Source organism: Coptis chinensis, chromosome 3 (assembly GCF_015680905.1).
Source record: "Coptis chinensis isolate HL-2020 chromosome 3, ASM1568090v1, whole genome shotgun sequence".
Taxonomy (NCBI): domain Eukaryota; kingdom Viridiplantae; phylum Streptophyta; class Magnoliopsida; order Ranunculales; family Ranunculaceae; genus Coptis; species Coptis chinensis.
Genome location: NC_141458.1, coordinates 113,937,062 through 113,956,465, shown reverse-complemented (window position 1 = coordinate 113,956,465; position 19,404 = coordinate 113,937,062). Strand labels below are relative to the sequence as shown.

The window sequence follows — 19,404 nt, the reverse complement described above, 5'->3', positions numbered from 1 at the left end:
AATTCACATGACACATAAATTGTGCGCTTTTAAGATGGACTTCCACTATGTCATGGCTCCTCTACAGAATGTGCACACTTCAACACTTGCAAGAAAAGGTTGTACAAGATATTAAGCACGCAATCCAATTTGGAGTCAACTACAACCGTTCGAAGTTCTTAGAATAAAATGTGACCGACACTCGTGCTCTTGACAGGATGCAATATCTTCATGCTGCTCTATCTGAGCCTCTTAGACTACACCTTGCAAGTACCCAAGCGTTCTGCTCAAGGCTGGTCAGATAGACTAATCCGCAGGTGTTTAGCATAGTTCTGACTCGCATTCAGTTTAGATAGGATATGATGGCAACTTCTATTAACCACTACAAGGACCTAGAATATGGGCCTGAAAACAAAATAGCGGTACATTTGTATTTTGCTAATAAGCTATATTGAAGTGCATTGATTGATTTCTTTGACATTCCCAGCATCTCTTTCGAAAACATCAGATGAAAGAGAATGGACTCCAACAGCAATTGAACCGCCAGAAGAAGAGAAGTTCCTTGTTGGAAATGGAGCCTCTGAACACTCCGAGATTCCAAGCAAAGTAAGAAAAACAAATTTTGAATCTAGGGCTAAGAATACGAATGAATTTCTATTAAAATCCTTTGCATCTCTACAGAATGAAACATCTTAAACTGAAGCAGCACTACTTGTACTTTCTCAAGAGCTGAACACGCTCCATCACAAAGAAACCACTCAGAAAATACGGGAAGAACTTGATGCTTAGTTACCATCAACTGATTTTATCACAAAGTGTGTAATTCTTCACACAGCCAAACAGATGGGATTGAAGCACCTGTCCCACCAAAACAGCTAAAAGCCCTCCATCTCAGATAGGCAAAGCAGAAAAATACCTGAAGAGCTTGATAGTCGATCCCCACCAACTGAGGTAGCAATAAGGCTTAATTCTTCACAGAATCGAACTCATATTGCTGTAGTGGAGTTTTGGATGATGATGAATATGTGGTCACTCGAAAGAATTCAAGGGAAAGTGGGTCTCTTAATGTCTTCAATGATCAAAGTGAAGCATTGTCCAAAGGACTTGATGTTGGAGCCCTTGTTCACATTAATGTCTGCAATTATTCAAAACCACCTCACCAGTTCACACTCAATGAGCGTGCCCAAAAGGCTATATATAAATCTATCTATACATGAACAATGCACAATGGCTAGGACTGCAACAAGTAAACCTATTTGGAGACAATCAATGTGTCACTAAAGCCTTAACTAGGGGAACTATTGTAGTCAATTGGGAGTGTCAAATTGTGAATTGGGTTAAACAAATGTAATTCAGCAATGCAACTAGCTAGCATCTATAATTTCTTCCTTTTGTAGACTATATACATATGGTTTGAAAAAAATCAACACTTCATTATTTGACTCATTCAATCTCCGTACATACATAAAATAAGATCCATATTATATTGAAAGCTTTTAAATTGTAATCTTGCTACATAGCCAACTTCTGAAAAGCTATTATTTACACATTCAATTCACTCCACATATTATATCTGACTTAATAAATCTATAGAACAAATATTAAAAGTGTCCAATGCATTTTTTTTTCTAATTGTTTCCAATGTGATCATTTCTAAATAAATAAATATATAAAAAAAAATTGCTTTTGTTATCTAGGTACAAATTCTTTCTCTTTCAAAACTACCTACTTATTTAAACCGACAAAAAAAAAAAAAGAGTTGATGGATTCTCTAGATCATTTTGAAGACAATGATAAAAAAAAGGTTATTCTTCTTGCATTTTTTTAAAATATTTTATTCTCCAGTGTAGAATAACACAATTATTTTGCACACCATTATATAATATTCTTATATCTTACAGGTAGTACACTCATATAAATCCAACAATGTTCCTCAATTACATATCAATGCTCGACAAGATAATTACACAACTAGCAGCACAAACATTAACTTCATTAACATAATACCTATTTTTTTGGTAAATTATTTTGTGGCATATGCATTAATAATTATATATTGACTAAATTACAGACGGTTAAATACCTCTTCGAATATATTTATTCGCAACATGGCAGAGCAGCAAAAATCGAAACGAACACAGAATACAACTAGCGTATTTAAGTGTTTTTTTCTTATTGAAGTTTTTTGTCAAACCTCAGCCTGTATTATTCTAAAACATTTCACATAATTCATTCAAACAAATGTAATATGTTACTATTCTAATTTAATTACATGCGTTCATTTTTTTATTTTCTCCACCCCAATTTTGTCGATGAGGTTTTTATTCAACATGACACCTCTAACATACAGAAGTTCTGTCTATTGCAAACAATATTAGAACCTCTTCAAATATATTTATTCGCAACATGGCAGAGTAGCAAAAACGAAACGAACACAGAATACAACTAGCGTATTTAAGTATTTTTTTCTTATTTAAGTTTTTTGTCAAACCTCAGCCTGTATTATTCTAAAACATTTTACATAATTCATTCAAACAAATGTAATATGTTACTATTCTAATTTAATTACATGCGTTCATTTTTTTTATTTTCTCCACCCCAATTTTGTCAATGAGGTTTTTATTCAACATGACACCTCTAACATACAGAAGTTCTGTCTATTGCAAGCAATATTAGAGTTTTTAATACCAGTCCAACAATTTTTTTTTTATGAAGAACACTAGCATTTTTCCCGAGTACCTATTTTTATGTTAAATTAGTTTGTGCCATATGCACTAATAATTGTATATTTACTAAATTACATGCGGTTAAATACCTCTTCGAATATATTTATTCGCAACATGGCAGAGCATCAAAAATTGAATCGAACAAAGAATACGCCTAGCGTATTGAAGTGTTTTTTTTTTTTTTCCTTATTGAAGTTTTTAATTTATATTCTAATTTACATGTGCTCATTCCCTTGATTTTCTCCACCCTAATTTTCTTTCCTAGCACGTGCCCGTTTACTAGTATATTGTAATCCTAACTTTCAAAATCCTGTAATTATATGTTTTTCTTCATTTATATTAATTTACTTTTGGAATACCGTAAATTCTGAAGTGGTTTTATCTATTGATAGATCCTGCTAAGTACGTTATCCTCGAGGGCTAGCAACAAAATACCAAAATTTAGAACTCTTATAAGTACCTATTGTTTGTACTAAAAGCAAATATGGCAAACAATCTTGTAAGAGTCATGATTTCAAAGGCACGCTCATGGTTTGGGGAAGGGATAGATAAAAAGAATGAATACATCCTAAGCACAGTCCTAGTTATGGTTATATATTACGCGTGGATGTTCAAGAATTCTAGGAAGGGAATAGCACCATCGCCACCAGGACCTCGAGGTTTGCCATTGGTCGGATACCTTCCGTTTCTTGAACCTGACCTTAATCCTTATTTCGCCCGATTAGCAAAGATTTACGGTCCAATCTTCAAGCTAAAACTAGGAACCCGGCTTTGTATCGTATTAAGTTCACCTTCAGTAGCAAAGTCAGTTTTAAAAGACCATGATGCCATATGTGGCAACCATGATCCGCCAGCCATGGGGTTCGCTAGTTCATATGGTGGCATTGACATGGTTTAGTCCCCTTACGGTGAGCATTGGCGCATGCTTCGCAAAATATCCGTTACTCAACTTCTAGGCAACAAAAGACTTGAATCTCTCTATGCAATTCGCCAAGGGGAAGGTCGTCAAATGATAAAAAATATTAGTTCCATGATCGACATCCCCACTGCTGTCCATGATTACGTAAATGCTGCCTTATTTGATAGCGTGACTGGGATGCTGTGGGGTGGTCTATCACTTGTGGGAGATGAAAAGAAGCAGATTACATCGGAGTTTCATAAGCTTAGTCAAAGAATCATTGCTCTGTGTGGGGAAATCAGTATCTCAGATTTCATTCCATTTCTTGCAATGTTTGATTTACAGCGAAAAGGGAATGAAATGAAGAAACTTATGGCATGGTTCGATCGGATTTTTGAACAAGTTATTGAGCAACGTCTTCAAATGAAAACTGTGAAAGACTTGGATTTTCTTCAAGTGTTGTTACAGTGTAGAGACCAAGTTGATCAAAAGAATACTCCTTTGTCGCTTACTCATATCAAAGCCTTGCTCATGGTATTTCTCAGATTCATTTCATTATATAATTTCATTCCTCTGCATTTCTTCCCCTGCATAAATCCAAATTTCGGTGGAGAACGTTTATGAGACATGAAGCATATATAGGGAGACAGTTTGACAATTAGCAAGCTTAATAAACAACAAATTTGGAGAATATAATAAAAAACTTTGTCAAAATGGTCGTAGATTCAGCTATTACTCGTTTCAAATCACACTGTCATTCGTGTTGTCCTTGATTGGAGGTATACAAACAGAATGGATCCCTTTTCCTATAGAATCACATTAAAATATTGTTATTCAATATTTACTTGTGTGTCTTAAGTCTTAACAGTCTCATTGATTAGAGTGACTAATGAAGAAACAGTTAGGAAAGAAATTGCACATTTTTCCCTACTGGCTTATAATACTGAGTTTGTATTTGTTTATAATCGACCATTCTTTCCTGTCTAGACTAGTTTCTATGTCGACTTCAGCCCAGATTTCACCAAGTTGAGTCAGCGTACAGGAGTTTTAAGGGGGTGTACTTTTATCTTTATTTTATTTAGTTATTAATTTTTATTCTGCAGAAGGTAAGCTGGGGTTAGGCAGGACCCCTAGCGATTTTCTTAATGTTTCACAGTATTATATTCTGGTGTAAAGATTCCAATATTCCATCACTATCCTCTCTGATAATAGTACACATGTAGTTTCATGTATTTGAAGCTGATTTTGATATTTTTCCTTTTCGCACAGGACATGATAATAGGTGGGACGAAAACATCGTCAACTACATGTGAATGGGCATTTGCAGAGTTAATGCAACGACCACATCTAATAAAGAAAGCGCAAGAGGAATTAGAGCGAGTTGTGGGGCGTGATAATATGGTTGAAGAAACACATATACCTAAACTTCCTTACATAAATGCAATCATGAAAGAAGCATTGCGTCTGCACCCTCCAGCTCCTCTCTTAGTCCCGAAAATCTCAAGTGAGCCATGCATGATTGGCGGTTATTTGATTCCCAAAGGTACCAGAATCTTGATAAATGCATGGGCAATACAAAGGGATCCTGAATATTGGGACAACCCCTTGGAGTTTAGGCCAGAGAGGTTTATGGAATCAAATAATGATTGTGATTTCAAGGGTACAAACTTTAGCTACATACCCTTTGGATCAGGGAGACGGGTATGTGTGGGGATTCCTTTAGCAGAGAGAATGGTGCCTTACTTGCTAGCCTCTCTTTTGCACTCATTCAACTGGAAACTGCCAGAGGGGACAAAGCTTGATATGTCAGTCTTTTGGGGCAAAATTAGTAAAGAAGATACCACTTGTGGTGATTCCAGTGTCTAGATAGAAATTGCTCACTTCGGAAAACTTGTCTACGTGCTTCCTGGTATTCATGTTGTAGATGTTGTGCAATATAAGCTACTCAGGTGCTGCAACAATTTGTTATGTGATATCCAGACACTCAAGCTATTGAAGCATTTCGATTCTTAAGGACTTTGTACAGTGTATTGTAAGGGAATATTGTCACACCCCGAATTTCCATACAATTAAATACGGATTATTTGAAATATATATAAATATCTCAATCGCCACCCTATTCAATCATCTAAAAATCCGGAGGTGAAACGAAAACCTAATAACCTATTATCAAACGCAACATTACGAATATAGATCAAATTAAAACCGAAAGAAAAATCCGTTCATTACATTATTTAAACAAAAACAAACTAACCAATTCTATTACATCTATCGCAAAACAAAACCGTACACTTCAAAAAAAATTTAACCAGAAGACTCCAAGAGCAAATCCAAATCAAGCGTCCTCATCCACTGCACTTCGCCATTTATGTTCCTAAGAACACACCTACGTTGCAAAAGAAAGCAAATATGGGTTAACAAATTGAATTTGCTGGTATAAGTAAGATTGAAATAACATATACAGTACTACATTCAATCTTTCAAATAAATAAATATAATGTCACTAACCATTTCAACTTAGAAGACAAGATAGTTCCGTTTTGCAAAACGGCATGTAGTTTCTTCCAAACAAGTTCACTATACAAAATTTCAAACTAGTAAATAAACAAATTCTATTTTACCTTTAATCTATCCCGTCGTGTCAGGGTAGGACAACGTCTCTGCATAAAAAGTTAATAAGTCCTACCCTCCTGCAAAATAAAGTTAGATTTCCCTAAACGTAATCCTTTAAAATATACATTTATTTCACTCTCACTACAACCCTCATGGGTATATATCACCAATATTAACATTCATGTCAAGCCACCATATCCATCATATCCATCATATCACGCTAACCACATCCATTCAACAATAGGGGGCTACTAACCTTTTTTTTTTTTTTTTTTTTTTTTTCTTTAGTGACCACAAATTCTTTCGTAAGAAATTATATACATCATATCATAATACACAACCAATCATATCCAACAACTTGCTCATACATAAAGCTAATATTTTACTTAAAAACCACTTGTCTATTTTTGAGAACGAGAAAATATCGCAACCAGGGAGTACATTCATCCCTCATGAGTATCAACTCACACAAACCACATAAACATTCATTTATAAATGTTAGTGGTGATGCTAGGAGAGTTTGAACATGATTTTAATAGGGAAACCAGTAAGAAGAAGAATGAAGAAGAGTGGAGGCTAGAATAGTAGGGTTAGAGAGTTATTTCTCTACACCTTAGTTCATATATTTATACTTGACTTACTTGGGTGTCAAACTACTCAAAATAGCAACTACTAATTACGTATCCACACTTATAGAAACGTGGGATACTTTACATACTTCAACACTCCCCCCTCAAGCTATAATTATACAAACTATGCAAATTTCAGCTTGGATTGCAAAAATAAAAGATAAGAATAATGCTCCCCCTTTCGCATAGAATTGTCTTTAGTTGAAGAACTCAAACAACTGTTGAGACGTTATGGAAAGTGAAAATGTCGGCGTAGGCAATAGCCTAACCTGAATACTGAAGGTGTACCACAGTCACAAATTGAAACCATAACACCAGTTTAGTGGCGCGCTGCTTAGATACTACTCACTCCATTCGCTGTTATGGCTGTCATAATATAAATTGAAAACAATAACACTGATTTGATGTGCGCTTCTTGCCTACTACTATCAATATCACTGTTGATGTCAACAAAATACTATTATATATGGGTACTCCTAAATGCTGAATATTGGTGCAGTTAAAACTTGGTCGCTACGAATCTCGATGAGTGCGGTTTAGGCTTGATCGCTACACGGATCTTGAATAGTGCAGTTTTAGGCTTGATCGCACACGGATGAAGAAGAGTGCAGTTTAGGCTTAACTGCTACCTGAAAACTTGAGTGCTGATATGCCTTGTATGAGGGGCGCGCATGCCCTCATGAAGTGAGTTTGCCAAGGCATGATGGAATATAGAGACATGAGTACTCTTCCTTATATCTTCATATTCTTTTTGCCTCATATACTACTTAATGTCCTCATATCTCCATATTCTCCCCCTCATGTTTGAATATACAAGGCTAAGTTGAAACATACAAAAGCTTGTCTATTCCAACTTGAACTTGAAACAGAGAAGACCAAATACCAACCCAATAAATAAACTGGCCACCCCATCAATACTTCATTTTTCAAAAAATTATTTTTCTTAAAAACACTTTTATGAAAAAAGTTTTGAATAAACATGTTTGGTTGTGACTTTTCTTAAAAGCTATTTTATCAAATTAGAACACCATATATTAAATAAAGTCTAAAAAACATCCGGGGAGTTCATTTGCCTTTAGCACCAAAAGTGTTTCCTTCAAAGAAAAATAGTTTTTTAACTTAAAAACAAGTTTAAACTTAAATCATAAAACAAGTTTTTGGGACCAAAAGTGTTTTTGGATGAAAAACTATTTTTTTTTTTAAAATAAACACATTTATTTTTTCAAAAAAAATTTTTTCACTAATAAACACTTTTTGGCAATAAATAAATAGGATCCAAACACCCCCTAAACTTAAAACTTGAAATTATACAACCAACCAATACCTACTTCAAAGAACAAAGAAAAGACGAAGTTATACGACCAAAGATCAACCAATGCCCACTTCAAAAAACAATTCTTCATACTCCAATACATAAAAAAAATTCTAAGAGACATGTATCAAACAATACTCACTATATAGGGTGGAGGGCAGGTCGCGCTCTTTGTTATGACTGCGAACTTCTGGAACAGTACCAGAAACAGATGAAGATAGAAAGAATAATTCCTCGCGAGATAGAGGTCGTGTGCCCTTATAATACTTCAAACAAACAACTTGAAACATATAACAAATACTTTGGTCATCAATACGAACTACGCGGAAGCTAGAAACTCAAACATCCATAACAAGACTGACATCAAACTTTATATTCCTCAAATTTGACATATGAACAATACTCAAAATTACTCAATGAGCTTATATCTCCATATTTTCACCATACACCAACTGCGAAAGCGAACCAATACTTTCAATCAAGAAACCTAACAATTTCCATAAAGTTCCTGAAACGTGCAAGTTGTCAAGAAAACCAAGATGAAACAAAAGCCTCCAATCAAGATACCAAGGTGGAGAACTTCTGAAATAGTACTAGAAATAGAGGAAAGATAATTCTTCGTGATATACTAGGGGGGTACCACTTGACGAAGGAAATCTTGAGCGTGCATTAAGCGCGTGCGTGCCTATAACAATACTGAACAGCGACTACGAGATACAGAGAGGAAGGCAGACGCCTTTACAAAGGCAATCTTGAGCTCGTGCACCCTTATACCAATACTAACTTCAGAGACTGCGAGATACAGAGAGGTTGTGCCACTCTTATCAATACTAAGACAGAGAGATTGCGAGAATTGTGCGCCCCTTTATCAATACTGAGACAGAGAGATTGCGGAACCTTGAATACTGAAGAGGGCGTGTGCCCCTTGACGAAGGCACTTTAGAGGGCGTGCGCCCCCTATATCACTTACTTCGAACCATAGAGAATAATGAGACAGAGAGATTGCGGAAGCGAAACAATAGTAAGAAACAATACTAAAAACTGATAAATACAAAGCTGGAACCTTGAAACTTCAAATCTCTCTCCTAATTTTGTGAGAAAGATTAAAACGTGAATTGAATACTGAAAATTGAAAAAGAATTGATTTTTTTTCCCGTATACTAATTTTGGGGGATACCTCTCCTAGCATACCACTAAACTTAGATTTGAACCTGATGCTCTGATACCATGTTAATGGTGATGCTAGGAAAGTTTGAACATGTTTGTAATAGGGAAACCAGTAACAAGAAGAATGGAGAAGAGTGGAGGCTAGAATAATAGGGTTAGAGAGTTATTTCTCTACACCTTAATTAGTTAATATATTTATACTTGACTTACTTGGGTGTCAAGCTACTTAAAACAGCAACTACTAATTACGTATCCACACTTATAGAAACGTTGGATACTTTACATACTTCAACAGTAACAAATCATATACATCATAATACATAAATATTCATATGCAATAACTCAGTTATACATAAAATTAATATTTTATTTTTATTATTAATTATCTCATTGACTCATTTATTAATAGACACAGCCCAACCTTTAGATCATACTCTACGATTTGCACTTCACACATTTGCCAAATCATAGATACCCATGTGCATCTCTCACACCGAGTATGTCACACCCCAAATTTCCAGAAAATTAAAAATAGGGAATTATCCACACCCTATTCCATCTTCTGAAAATCCAGGATGAAACAAAACCCTAATAACCCATTAACAACCACGATATTAAAATATGAGATCAAATTAAAACCAAACGAACAACTCTTAATGTACAAATTCAAGAATTTACTAAACCACTCTATTACATCTGTTTCAAATCAAAACTTTATACTTCATAAAACTTATACCATTAAGACTCCAAGAGCAAATCCCAATCAAGCGTCTTCATCCGCTGCATTCCACCATTTATGTTCCCAAGAACACACCCACGTTGCAAAACAAAGCAAACATGGGTCAACAAATTGAATTTGCTGGTATGAGTAGACTAACAACAAAATATATATAATAATCTTTCAAACTAATAAATATAACATTACCAACCATTTCAAATTAGAAGACAATATAGTTCCATTTTCCAAAACGTCGTGTAGTTTCTTTCCAAGTAAGATTCCACCCCCAATATACAAATTCTAAGAATCTTATATAACAGTACTCATCATTCCCACATTCCAAAATAACTCACAACATAAATACCACTTAAATTCCATTTATTAAATGCACATAGGATAATCTAATTAAATATGAGTTTGGTATACATTACCTTTTAGCCAACACGTCGTCTTAGGGTAGGATATTTACGTCCCTACAGAAAAGATTAATAGATCCTACCCTCCTGCAAAATAGAGTTAGACATCACAATAAAATGATTTATCTCAGTCAGTCAAATTTTCATTCATAACCAAACCTCATTTAAGACATTGAAGTCTAATTAATACAACATAGTTCGTCCCGTATATTCGGGGAATACTACTTATCATACCACCTATATCAAGGGTAGTCATTCACATGACATTATTACGTCATAAAGTTTCCAAGTGCATAACTATATATCTCAGACTATTACAAGTCATTAATATTTTCGTAATAACATATTAAGTTATAGTCATTTCAAGTCACATAGAAATCACAATCATTTACTAATATTATTTACAGTCACACCTCACATCCATACATCACACAATTCATATAATTTTACTTAAAAACCACTTGTCTACTTATGAGAATGGGGAAATATCCCACCCAAGGAGTACATTCATCCCTTGTGAGTATCAACTCATACAAACCACGTAAACATTTCTCATAAGAAATCATATACATCATATGCAATAACTCCATCACACGTAAAATCAATATTTTTACTTTGCTTATTAATTATCTTGTTGACTCATTTATTCAAAGACACAGCCCAACATTTAGTTCCTACTCCACGATTTGCACTACACACATATTTGCCAAATCACACATATACGTGTGCCTCACTCACACCGAGTACCACTACAAGACATATGTCCCAAGCGGGATATCGCCTCCAGGAAACATACTTTCATCTTGTAAACTCGTAACTTGTGAGTCACAGCCATCTCTGGGCTTTCCATACACATAATCACAAAGCCTCTTGTGGGCATAACAAAATATCATGTCATTCATGGCACATTCAATGAATACCTTGGGTCATTCCTGCCACATTCAAGGAATATCCATCATAACACTAACGGGCCATTCATGGCACATTCAATAAATGCCTTGAGTCATTCCCGCCACATTCAAGGAATACCCAAACCTACATTCCCGTACCAACTCACAAGGTGAATACCTTAGTTCCTCTCTAGGGCAGTCCAAACTATTGGGTCATTCATGGCACATTCAATGAATACCCATCTATCACATGACATCACAAGTCATAATATCTCATTACCAAATCTTGAGGCGTGGAGAGTTCTAAAGATGTGGGCGACACATTAAAACATTATTATCACTTATAATTATACTAGCATTACTCATGTCAAAACATACCACACATGCAGAGAGTCATTTTCGCGCGTCAAGGCAAATCAAGTACTTAAATATCAGACAGATGAAACCTTTTAAACCTTCAAAAAGCTTTTTCTTCTTGAAGGCAAAACCCTATTATCAATCAACCACCGGCGGCGGTTGCCTCTTAATGCACTGTCGCCGAAACTCTTCTTCTTCTTTTCTTCTTTTCTTCTCTTCTTTTTCTTTTTTTCTTTTTGGAACTGATTCTGGATGGGATATTTTTTGTTTGTCAAGGTTCTGGTTGTCATTGTCCTGGGTCGAGAGTCAGGTCTGATTCCTCAAGATCCGTAGAAGACATACTGAGTTCGTGTTGTGTGAAAGCATTGGTCCATTATCATGGATGTCCTTGGAGGTTGGAGTTGAGTAGAGGTTGGATCTAGTGGGAGAACTTGTAAAGTTTGGGACTTGATTCATACTTTGCTTGGACGGAAACAAACGAGGAGTTCAAGGTAGGAGCTGGTTTTTAAACAACCCTATTCTCTATGGGCAGATACTGGCGTTTGGGATAGAATTTATTTCTTGCCGATAGTTTCTTGTTGAGGTTGGGTTTTTGAAGAGAGGAGCTGAGGTCGATTTTTGTCTTTATGCTGCTTTCTTAGCATAAGCAATTGTTGCAGATCTGATCCTGAGCTGAATTCCAAACTTAGATCTTGTACAACTGTTTGGAGGCTACCAAGGGGGTATTGGAATGTGAAATTGTATCAGCTTCGCGATTCGAAAATGTCAAAGTTTTGTGTAGGGGATGAAACCAACAAAGGTGCTGTTGCAAGCGGGTAGAGAAGGTAGACTGATCAGGTTGCAAGACCCAGATCCAACAACTATGCGCTATGGGCGGATTAGTAGATCGATAGGGATTGTATCCGGTCTTCTTGGCTGATGAATTTTGTTATGATAGTTGTTTGTGGGTTTTTGACGAGAGGAGCTAGTAACAGATCCTTAGATTAGAAATTCCATTGCCTGGCGATGGGGATGACAAAGCCGTAGGCGCTGGAGCTTGCAGGCGGGTAGACATGGTGGAGTTCGGGTCGCCCAGATCCACCCTCTTATCTTGGGCCTGAATCCTGTTGGGCCGGTAGACATGAAGGCTTGGTTTATGTTTAGTCTTTGGGCTTGGCTAGGTTGGTTGTTCATGGGCATGTTTCTAGTGCAGGAAAATAGCATTTGTACGGTCCAATTTGGGCATCCTCTAGATAAAGATTTATAAGTCCATGTAAAAGAGGATGCAAGTGGACTTGTCTATGTAAGAAGTTCTTGTTTTTAATACAGGTGAGGGTCTGCCTAACCCTAGCTTATTTGGAAAAAAAAAATACTTAAATATCATTGAATATAAACAGACTTATAATCAAACAAATACAATTTACATAACCACACTCATATACACAATATCGTAAACAAATAGTTCATTAGCCCAAATTCAATTCCACACACTAATGTCCAAAACAGATCCACATATACCAAAGTCTATATTCATATATAATTTCTATCTCACACATACATATTTATGTAGTCTCAAACAACAGTAATTTCTAACACAATCACATAGTTATCACACAAACTAATATATATATTATAGATATAGTATAGTGTAGTGGCTGCACTTTTGTTCAAAGCTACCTACGTATCCAAATCTTTCAAGATTGGAATTAAGCCTTCGTAGTTCTTACCAGCCACATAGTCAATGCTATAGTTTTTCCTACATTCATCCAAATGACATGTAACTTAAATAATTAGAAACTAGGGTATGTAGACATACTTTTTCATGTAGAACTCGAAGTCCCAACCTCAGCCCATCTAGAAGAAAAATTAAGTTGAAACGGTAAAAATCCTAATTTTTCAGCAAACTAGATTTCTGACGGACTATTTTCGAATAGCACAACTCATTCCACAGGTATCCAAACGCTACAAGGATTTTTGCTTTGAAAAGAAGACTCTCAGAAATGACTCTTTCATGTTTTACAAAAATACTAACTCTCACTATAACTATATGAAAACTGGACCCGAACACAGTGCGCAGAAACGGAATTCTGACGCACTGTTTTCTGTCAACCAAACTTCCCGACACCATAGTTGTCTCTACAGACCTCAGAATGCGTCGAGTCTAATTGGGTTGGAAAGAAGACTCAGAAAACTCACTCTTTCATGTTTTGGCGAGAGTTTGAATAGGAACCTAACTATGTGAAAAAGTGGTTCGAAAATAGGGACAGATCCGGATTTTTGCAGTCAGAAAATTCTGACATACTAACTTCCGAACACTGTAACTGTATCCACAAACCTCGGAATGCAACGAGGTCAATTGGGTTGAAAAGCAGACTTCCAGACCTTACTTTTTCGTGTTTTCTAAAAAAACCTAGTTCACACTCTAACTAAACCAAAATTGAGCTAGAAGTCAGACCAGCGCTAACCTTTCTTAAAATTTCAGCAAATCTATTCTTATCTTCAATAATTGTTTTCACATCAGCTATAGCTATACCGAACTTTTACATACTCATAAGAATCAAATATTCAAATATATATTAAGGGCTTCCAAAAAATCAATGCCCTACAGACCACCAACGACAATACAAGCAAACCCATATATACCAGTGTAGAGAGAATCCATGTCAGACCAGAAGTAAAACTATACTCACATGTAATAAATTCCTTGGATCTATACGGACACACTTTTTCTTGAATTTTATAACTGTTTTGTACTTTTGTAGAATCTATATTATGACAGTCCATTTATGTTAAAGAGCATTTAAACTATAACCAAAAATAGTGACTCCACGAAGAAGGAATTTAATTGCTTGATAAAACTTTCAAGTCTGTAAACACATAACTAGAATAAACAATTATTGTCAATCAACTGTATATATACTCGTGATACGCTCCTGTTGCCAACAAATCCCCCAGCAAGAAACATCCATTTCTTCTTTGAGTAAAACTCTCTCTCTCTCCACTCAAGCACTCTGCCCCAGTAAACACTCCTTTTCCTTTTCTCTTGTACGTCTCTCTCTGTTCTTCTCTTTTTTTTTTCCTTTTTTCAAAAACCAGAAAAACCAACAAAAAGGAGAGTTCGGTTGTAACAAAACCCCTCTAACTCTCCCACATTTTTATCTTATCTTATTTTATCTTTATCCTTTTTTTTTTTAATATTATTATATTTTTTTAAACCCTAATAAATAGGGAAAACAAATAAAATAAACGGGGTGTTATAGAGTACCATTACAAGACATATGTCCCAAGCGGGGATATCACCTCTAGGAACATATTTCCATCTTGTAAACTAGTAATTTATGAGTCACAGCTATCTATGGGCTTTCAATACGCATAAACAAAGTCTCTTTTGGGTATTAAAAAAATAACATGTCATTCTTGTACATTCAAGGAATCTAGACCTACATTCTCATACACTCAAAGAATACAGCCAGCCCGCAATACGAATATCTTAGTTCCTCTCTAAGGTATTCGCATGACATTATTAGTCAAACATTTTTTTTTCTTTTCAACAAAGATACGCGGTGGAGAGATCTAAAGATGTGGGCGACACATTAAATTTTCACAAGACCTTTTACAACACGTTTACACCCAATAGTTCTCATTAAATGTAACTCTTCCATCATGAAATCATCTTATCAAGCAATATAATAATTACGAAACATACCAAATGCAATAGTCATTCAACTCACCTCATCATCAACTATATAAATTATATATATCAACATTTTCAATCACGAACAACACATTAATTGAATGCCTCATCAATTAAAATACACTCCCAATCGGGAGCAACACTTTGAAAGAGTACAATCAAGTTTCACATATTATTTATCACAAATACTTTAAATTAAATTTCGAAGATCCACCAACAAAATTCAATAACTAGTCATAACCAATTCTCTATATATTTTAACATTTACGATATAATAAAACATATACGCCAATCTTTCCACAATAGTAAGAATATAACAAAAGTATAAATATTGACCATATAGTGTCGTCATGCCAACACCCAAATTAAACACCTCACCATATCCATTTTAGATATTAGCTAATACTATACTAACAACCTTGTTAATATGTGCCTTGATTGACAACCCACCATTAGATTTCTCTGAAACTCTAACATGTCAGATTTCCTATTGTAATAATAATAAAAATGAAATTTGAGGTCAATCCAATAATGGGTTGACCTCCATCTAATCAGAAGCAAAAGATTACGCACTTCAGTTTTTTGGCGTATATAGTTTCTACTACGACCAAGCCCACTAATGGAAACCTTGACAGAAACTTAACCATTGGATAAATCTAAAAATCTAATATGTCGGACTACAATGTGTCAGGAAACTATGGATTAAATTTTACAGAAATCCAAGTACTAGAAGGTCTCCATCTAGGTAGAAACAAAAGATCGACTGCAAAAATAGTTTTATGAGTAGTATTTTCTGTCCAATATTCGCCTTCTTCACATACAACCCTACAGTTTATTAATCTCTTCCTACATCCAATCTATATTTAAGATTCTACTATCATCATCAATTTCTCATTTCGACAATATACTTCAATGGTAATTTGTACCAAGATAAACTATACATAAATCCATACTATCCAATTCATTATTACAATAGAACTCTCACAAGAATATTAATTTAGTATTATATCATGTATGTTCCAAAACAGTAAAATCAATGCTAAGGGGTGTATATATAGCACCATAAACATTCAATTCATCTCAAAAATCAACTATAGAGCTCATACAATAAATTCTCATAATCAATACTAGACACTATTATGCAAAAATTAATATAACCTTCTAACCATATATCCAAACAGAACAAGCTATATACCAAAACGATCGTATTGAAAATACCTATATATGTTTTGTCATAAGGCACTTTTCTGATATTTCTGACAGGTTTTGTAGAAAATCTCAATTACTGACACTGCACTAATTAATTACAATATTGACCGATAAATCTTATAAGCACACAAGTTAACAACCTCATGAAACAGACTCCAAAAATTGTGAAATTAATATTGCAGTCAGTAGAGACTTCTAGGAACCTACTCACAAAAATATAGAATTTTCTGATGTCATGAATAATTCCTAAAAATCGTATAAAATAGATATTTAGCGAAAATCATAAGAAAATCATTTATCATCAAAAAACAGTGAATCATATGCCTAAACACATTATGGGAATTTACCTAGAATTATCAAAATGTGAAATTTAATGACCAATCAACAATTTATAGAGCATAACAATTCAAATATGAAAATTACTACATAGAGAACTTTTAACAACAAAATATAATTATTTATAACTCTACAAAAATTAAATTCTTACTTGCCCGAAATCGCAAAGAAAATCTTATTTATATATATCAACACTTCAAGCTAGGCAATAATTAACTTCACTAGATTACCATCGAACATATAAAGATACCCATAAAACCTGCATTTCAAAAAGAAGAATCTTGGTGTTAATAGCTCAATATTCTTAGTATGTCTTTAATCAAATTAATAATGTTTGATCACAAAATTCCAATAAATAAATCAATACTCAACTAATATAAATCATATGATAATCAATCAATTAAAATTTTAAAATAAATAAGCTAGGTTTAGACTACTCACATATATTGAATTGAATGTTAGTAAAAGAATATAAAAACTTCATTTTCTCCAATTATTTTTCTTATTCTTCTTCTCTTTTTTTTAATAAAAAATATTCTTATTTTTAATGGAGGCTAGGGTTTTGGTTTTGAATAAAAAGATTATCACAGAGTAAATTCGTAGGTTTTGTTTATTCAATGTTTTAAGCATGTTTAACTTAACTTTTGGGCCTAATATGGGTCTAAAAACACCCAAGGTCTATATAGACCTATATGAATGGGTACATTTTAACAGTGTTTTCAAGTCCAATATGATTCTTAATTAAATACCCACAAAAGTTCTAATAACAAATTTAAATAATATACTTCATAAAATCAATAATAATAAGAATTTCAATGTTCTATTATAGAAAAACAAAATTTGTAACTTGCTAGACTTCAAAATAATTAATTTCAATCTAAATAATATAATTTACGTTGTTTAGAAATTGGGGTTGTTATAAAAATTGTTTATAAAATTGTTATATTGATCAAGTGTGTTATGAAACTCTACTTTGTGCCTATAGAGAAGTTTATATGATCCCATTAATTATACATATTCTTTTATAGTTGTATTTTTGATATCTCACTCATACATTCAGAAATTTGTTAGTGCATTCAGACGTCTTCTAAGGCAATTGATGGTACTTTGTTGGCATCAGACGTCTTCTAAGGTAATTGATGGTACTTTGTTGGCATCAAACTGTGCCTGGTCCAATCTCAGCCGCCCAAAGGTTCAGTAAATAGTGTAAGATATATCATAATGAAAACCTACAATTTAAGTATTTAATCAAGCATTTCACAGGAGATACATGATGTTGTTATCAGTAAGTTACGAAGAATAAAACTTCGTAATTATGAAAATCAAGTTTAAAAACTGCCCAAACTAGGTCTCCGTCAGTCACTCCACTTCAACCCTAGTATGGTATTCTTTTTGCAAGCCAAATTACGACTAGGATAAAACTCTATCATGGCAATATTTCCATAAACTATGAGGAGAATGGGAACTCATTCCTCCCTATACATGTATAAGGACGGCCCCAAGTAGGTGTGAGGGTATATATGTCTAGTCTACTCCATATTTCTTAATTTAGTGGGTTTTTTTTTAAGTAGAAATGATAATGAGTTTTACACATAAATAGGAAAAGCGTGCAACAAGCTGCGCTGCAAGTCTTTTCTGAATAGCAAATCTATCCTTCTAAAAACAAACTCATTAGACCAAATTTGTCATAATGTTTCTTGTCCATAACTTTCGAAGTCTCTTGGTAGCTCAACCAATTTGTTGTCAAGTTTTTTTTTTTTTCTAAGTAGAAATTTTATTAATAATGATAACGAGTTTTACAACAGATTATGACAAGCGTGCAACAAGCTGTGATGCAAATTATTTATGAATAACAAATCATATCCTCCTAAATACAAACTCGTTAGAACCAGCTGTCATTTTTTTTTTTTTTTTATGTCAACAAAAGGACAAATTAAACCACTTAACCTTGAATCCTTGATAGTTCATCCGTAACCCACAATAACCCACAACGTGTAAATCATATTACGATTAATCAATTTATCTAATAACCGTGAATTCATTATAAATAGCTTAGATTGTGGCTATTTACTTAAAATGGATGTTTTAATGTTAGAAATTATTCAATTAGCAATTTCAAGCTTTGGTCGCTATTGATATTTTATAATTACAAAAAAATGTAGAGAAGAAAAATAAACAATGTCGTTTTGAGTTCTCGTTGTTATAATGTTTTACTGCAAATAATTTTTGACTTTTTGTAGCCTCAACTTAGAATACCGTACCCTCTATAAAATTCTTGGGTCTGTTAGTTGGTCCAAGTAAGATTTCTATTGAAACTACAAGAGATTGAACATTTGACCACATCTTTAACTGAAGTTGACTTTAGTCACTCCGTGACGACACAGAGACACTAATGCACACTGCAAGCTTTTAGACGATATGGAAGGAAAGTGTTCAACAAGAAATGGTCTATCGTTTAGACTTTAAGAAGAAATTATATTG

The 19,404-nt window shown here is 34.2% G+C and overlaps 2 protein-coding genes and 1 long non-coding RNA gene across 3 annotated transcripts; all 3 read left to right on the top strand.

Moving 5' to 3' along the window:
* The first annotated feature begins 159 nt into the window (after nt 1–159).
* On the top strand, nt 160–1,378 carry LOC147513191 (uncharacterized). Its single transcript, XR_015217352.1, has 3 exons — nt 160–296; nt 467–585; nt 661–1,378. It is a non-coding gene; the product is annotated as an uncharacterized LOC147513191 (long non-coding RNA).
* A 1,811-nt stretch (nt 1,379–3,189) lies between these two features.
* On the top strand, nt 3,190–3,603 carry LOC147513190 (ecgonone synthase-like). Its single transcript, XM_086598871.1, has one exon. The coding sequence runs from the start codon at nt 3,190–3,192 to the stop codon at nt 3,601–3,603; it is 414 nt and encodes a 137-aa protein (XP_086454997.1).
* A 22-nt stretch (nt 3,604–3,625) lies between these two features.
* On the top strand, nt 3,626–5,469 carry LOC147513189 (flavonoid 3',5'-hydroxylase-like). The gene is made up of 3 exons (XM_086598870.1): nt 3,626–4,137; nt 4,873–4,901; nt 5,004–5,469. Exons 1-3 carry the CDS (start codon nt 3,628–3,630, stop codon nt 5,467–5,469), a joined length of 1,005 nt encoding a protein of 334 aa, XP_086454996.1. The 5' UTR covers nt 3,626–3,627.
* Nucleotides 5,470–19,404: the final 13,935 nt, after the last annotated feature.

What these genes read in the sequence shown, in the direction of transcription:
- LOC147513190 (XM_086598871.1), top strand. Translation starts at nt 3,190, where the DNA reads ATGGCAAACAATCTTGTAAGAGTCATGATTTCAAAGGCACGCTCATGG.
- LOC147513189 (XM_086598870.1), top strand. Translation starts at nt 3,628, where the DNA reads ATGCTTCGCAAAATATCCGTTACTCAACTTCTAGGCAACAAAAGACTT. An exon ending in ATATCAAAGCCTTGCTCATG is followed by an intron (nt 4,138 to 4,872) that starts GTATTTCTCAGA and finishes CTTTTCGCACAG; the next exon opens with GACATGATAATAGGTGGGAC. An exon ending in ATAGGTGGGACGAAAACATC is followed by an intron (nt 4,902 to 5,003) that starts GTCAACTACATG and finishes GCGTGATAATAT; the next exon opens with GGTTGAAGAAACACATATAC.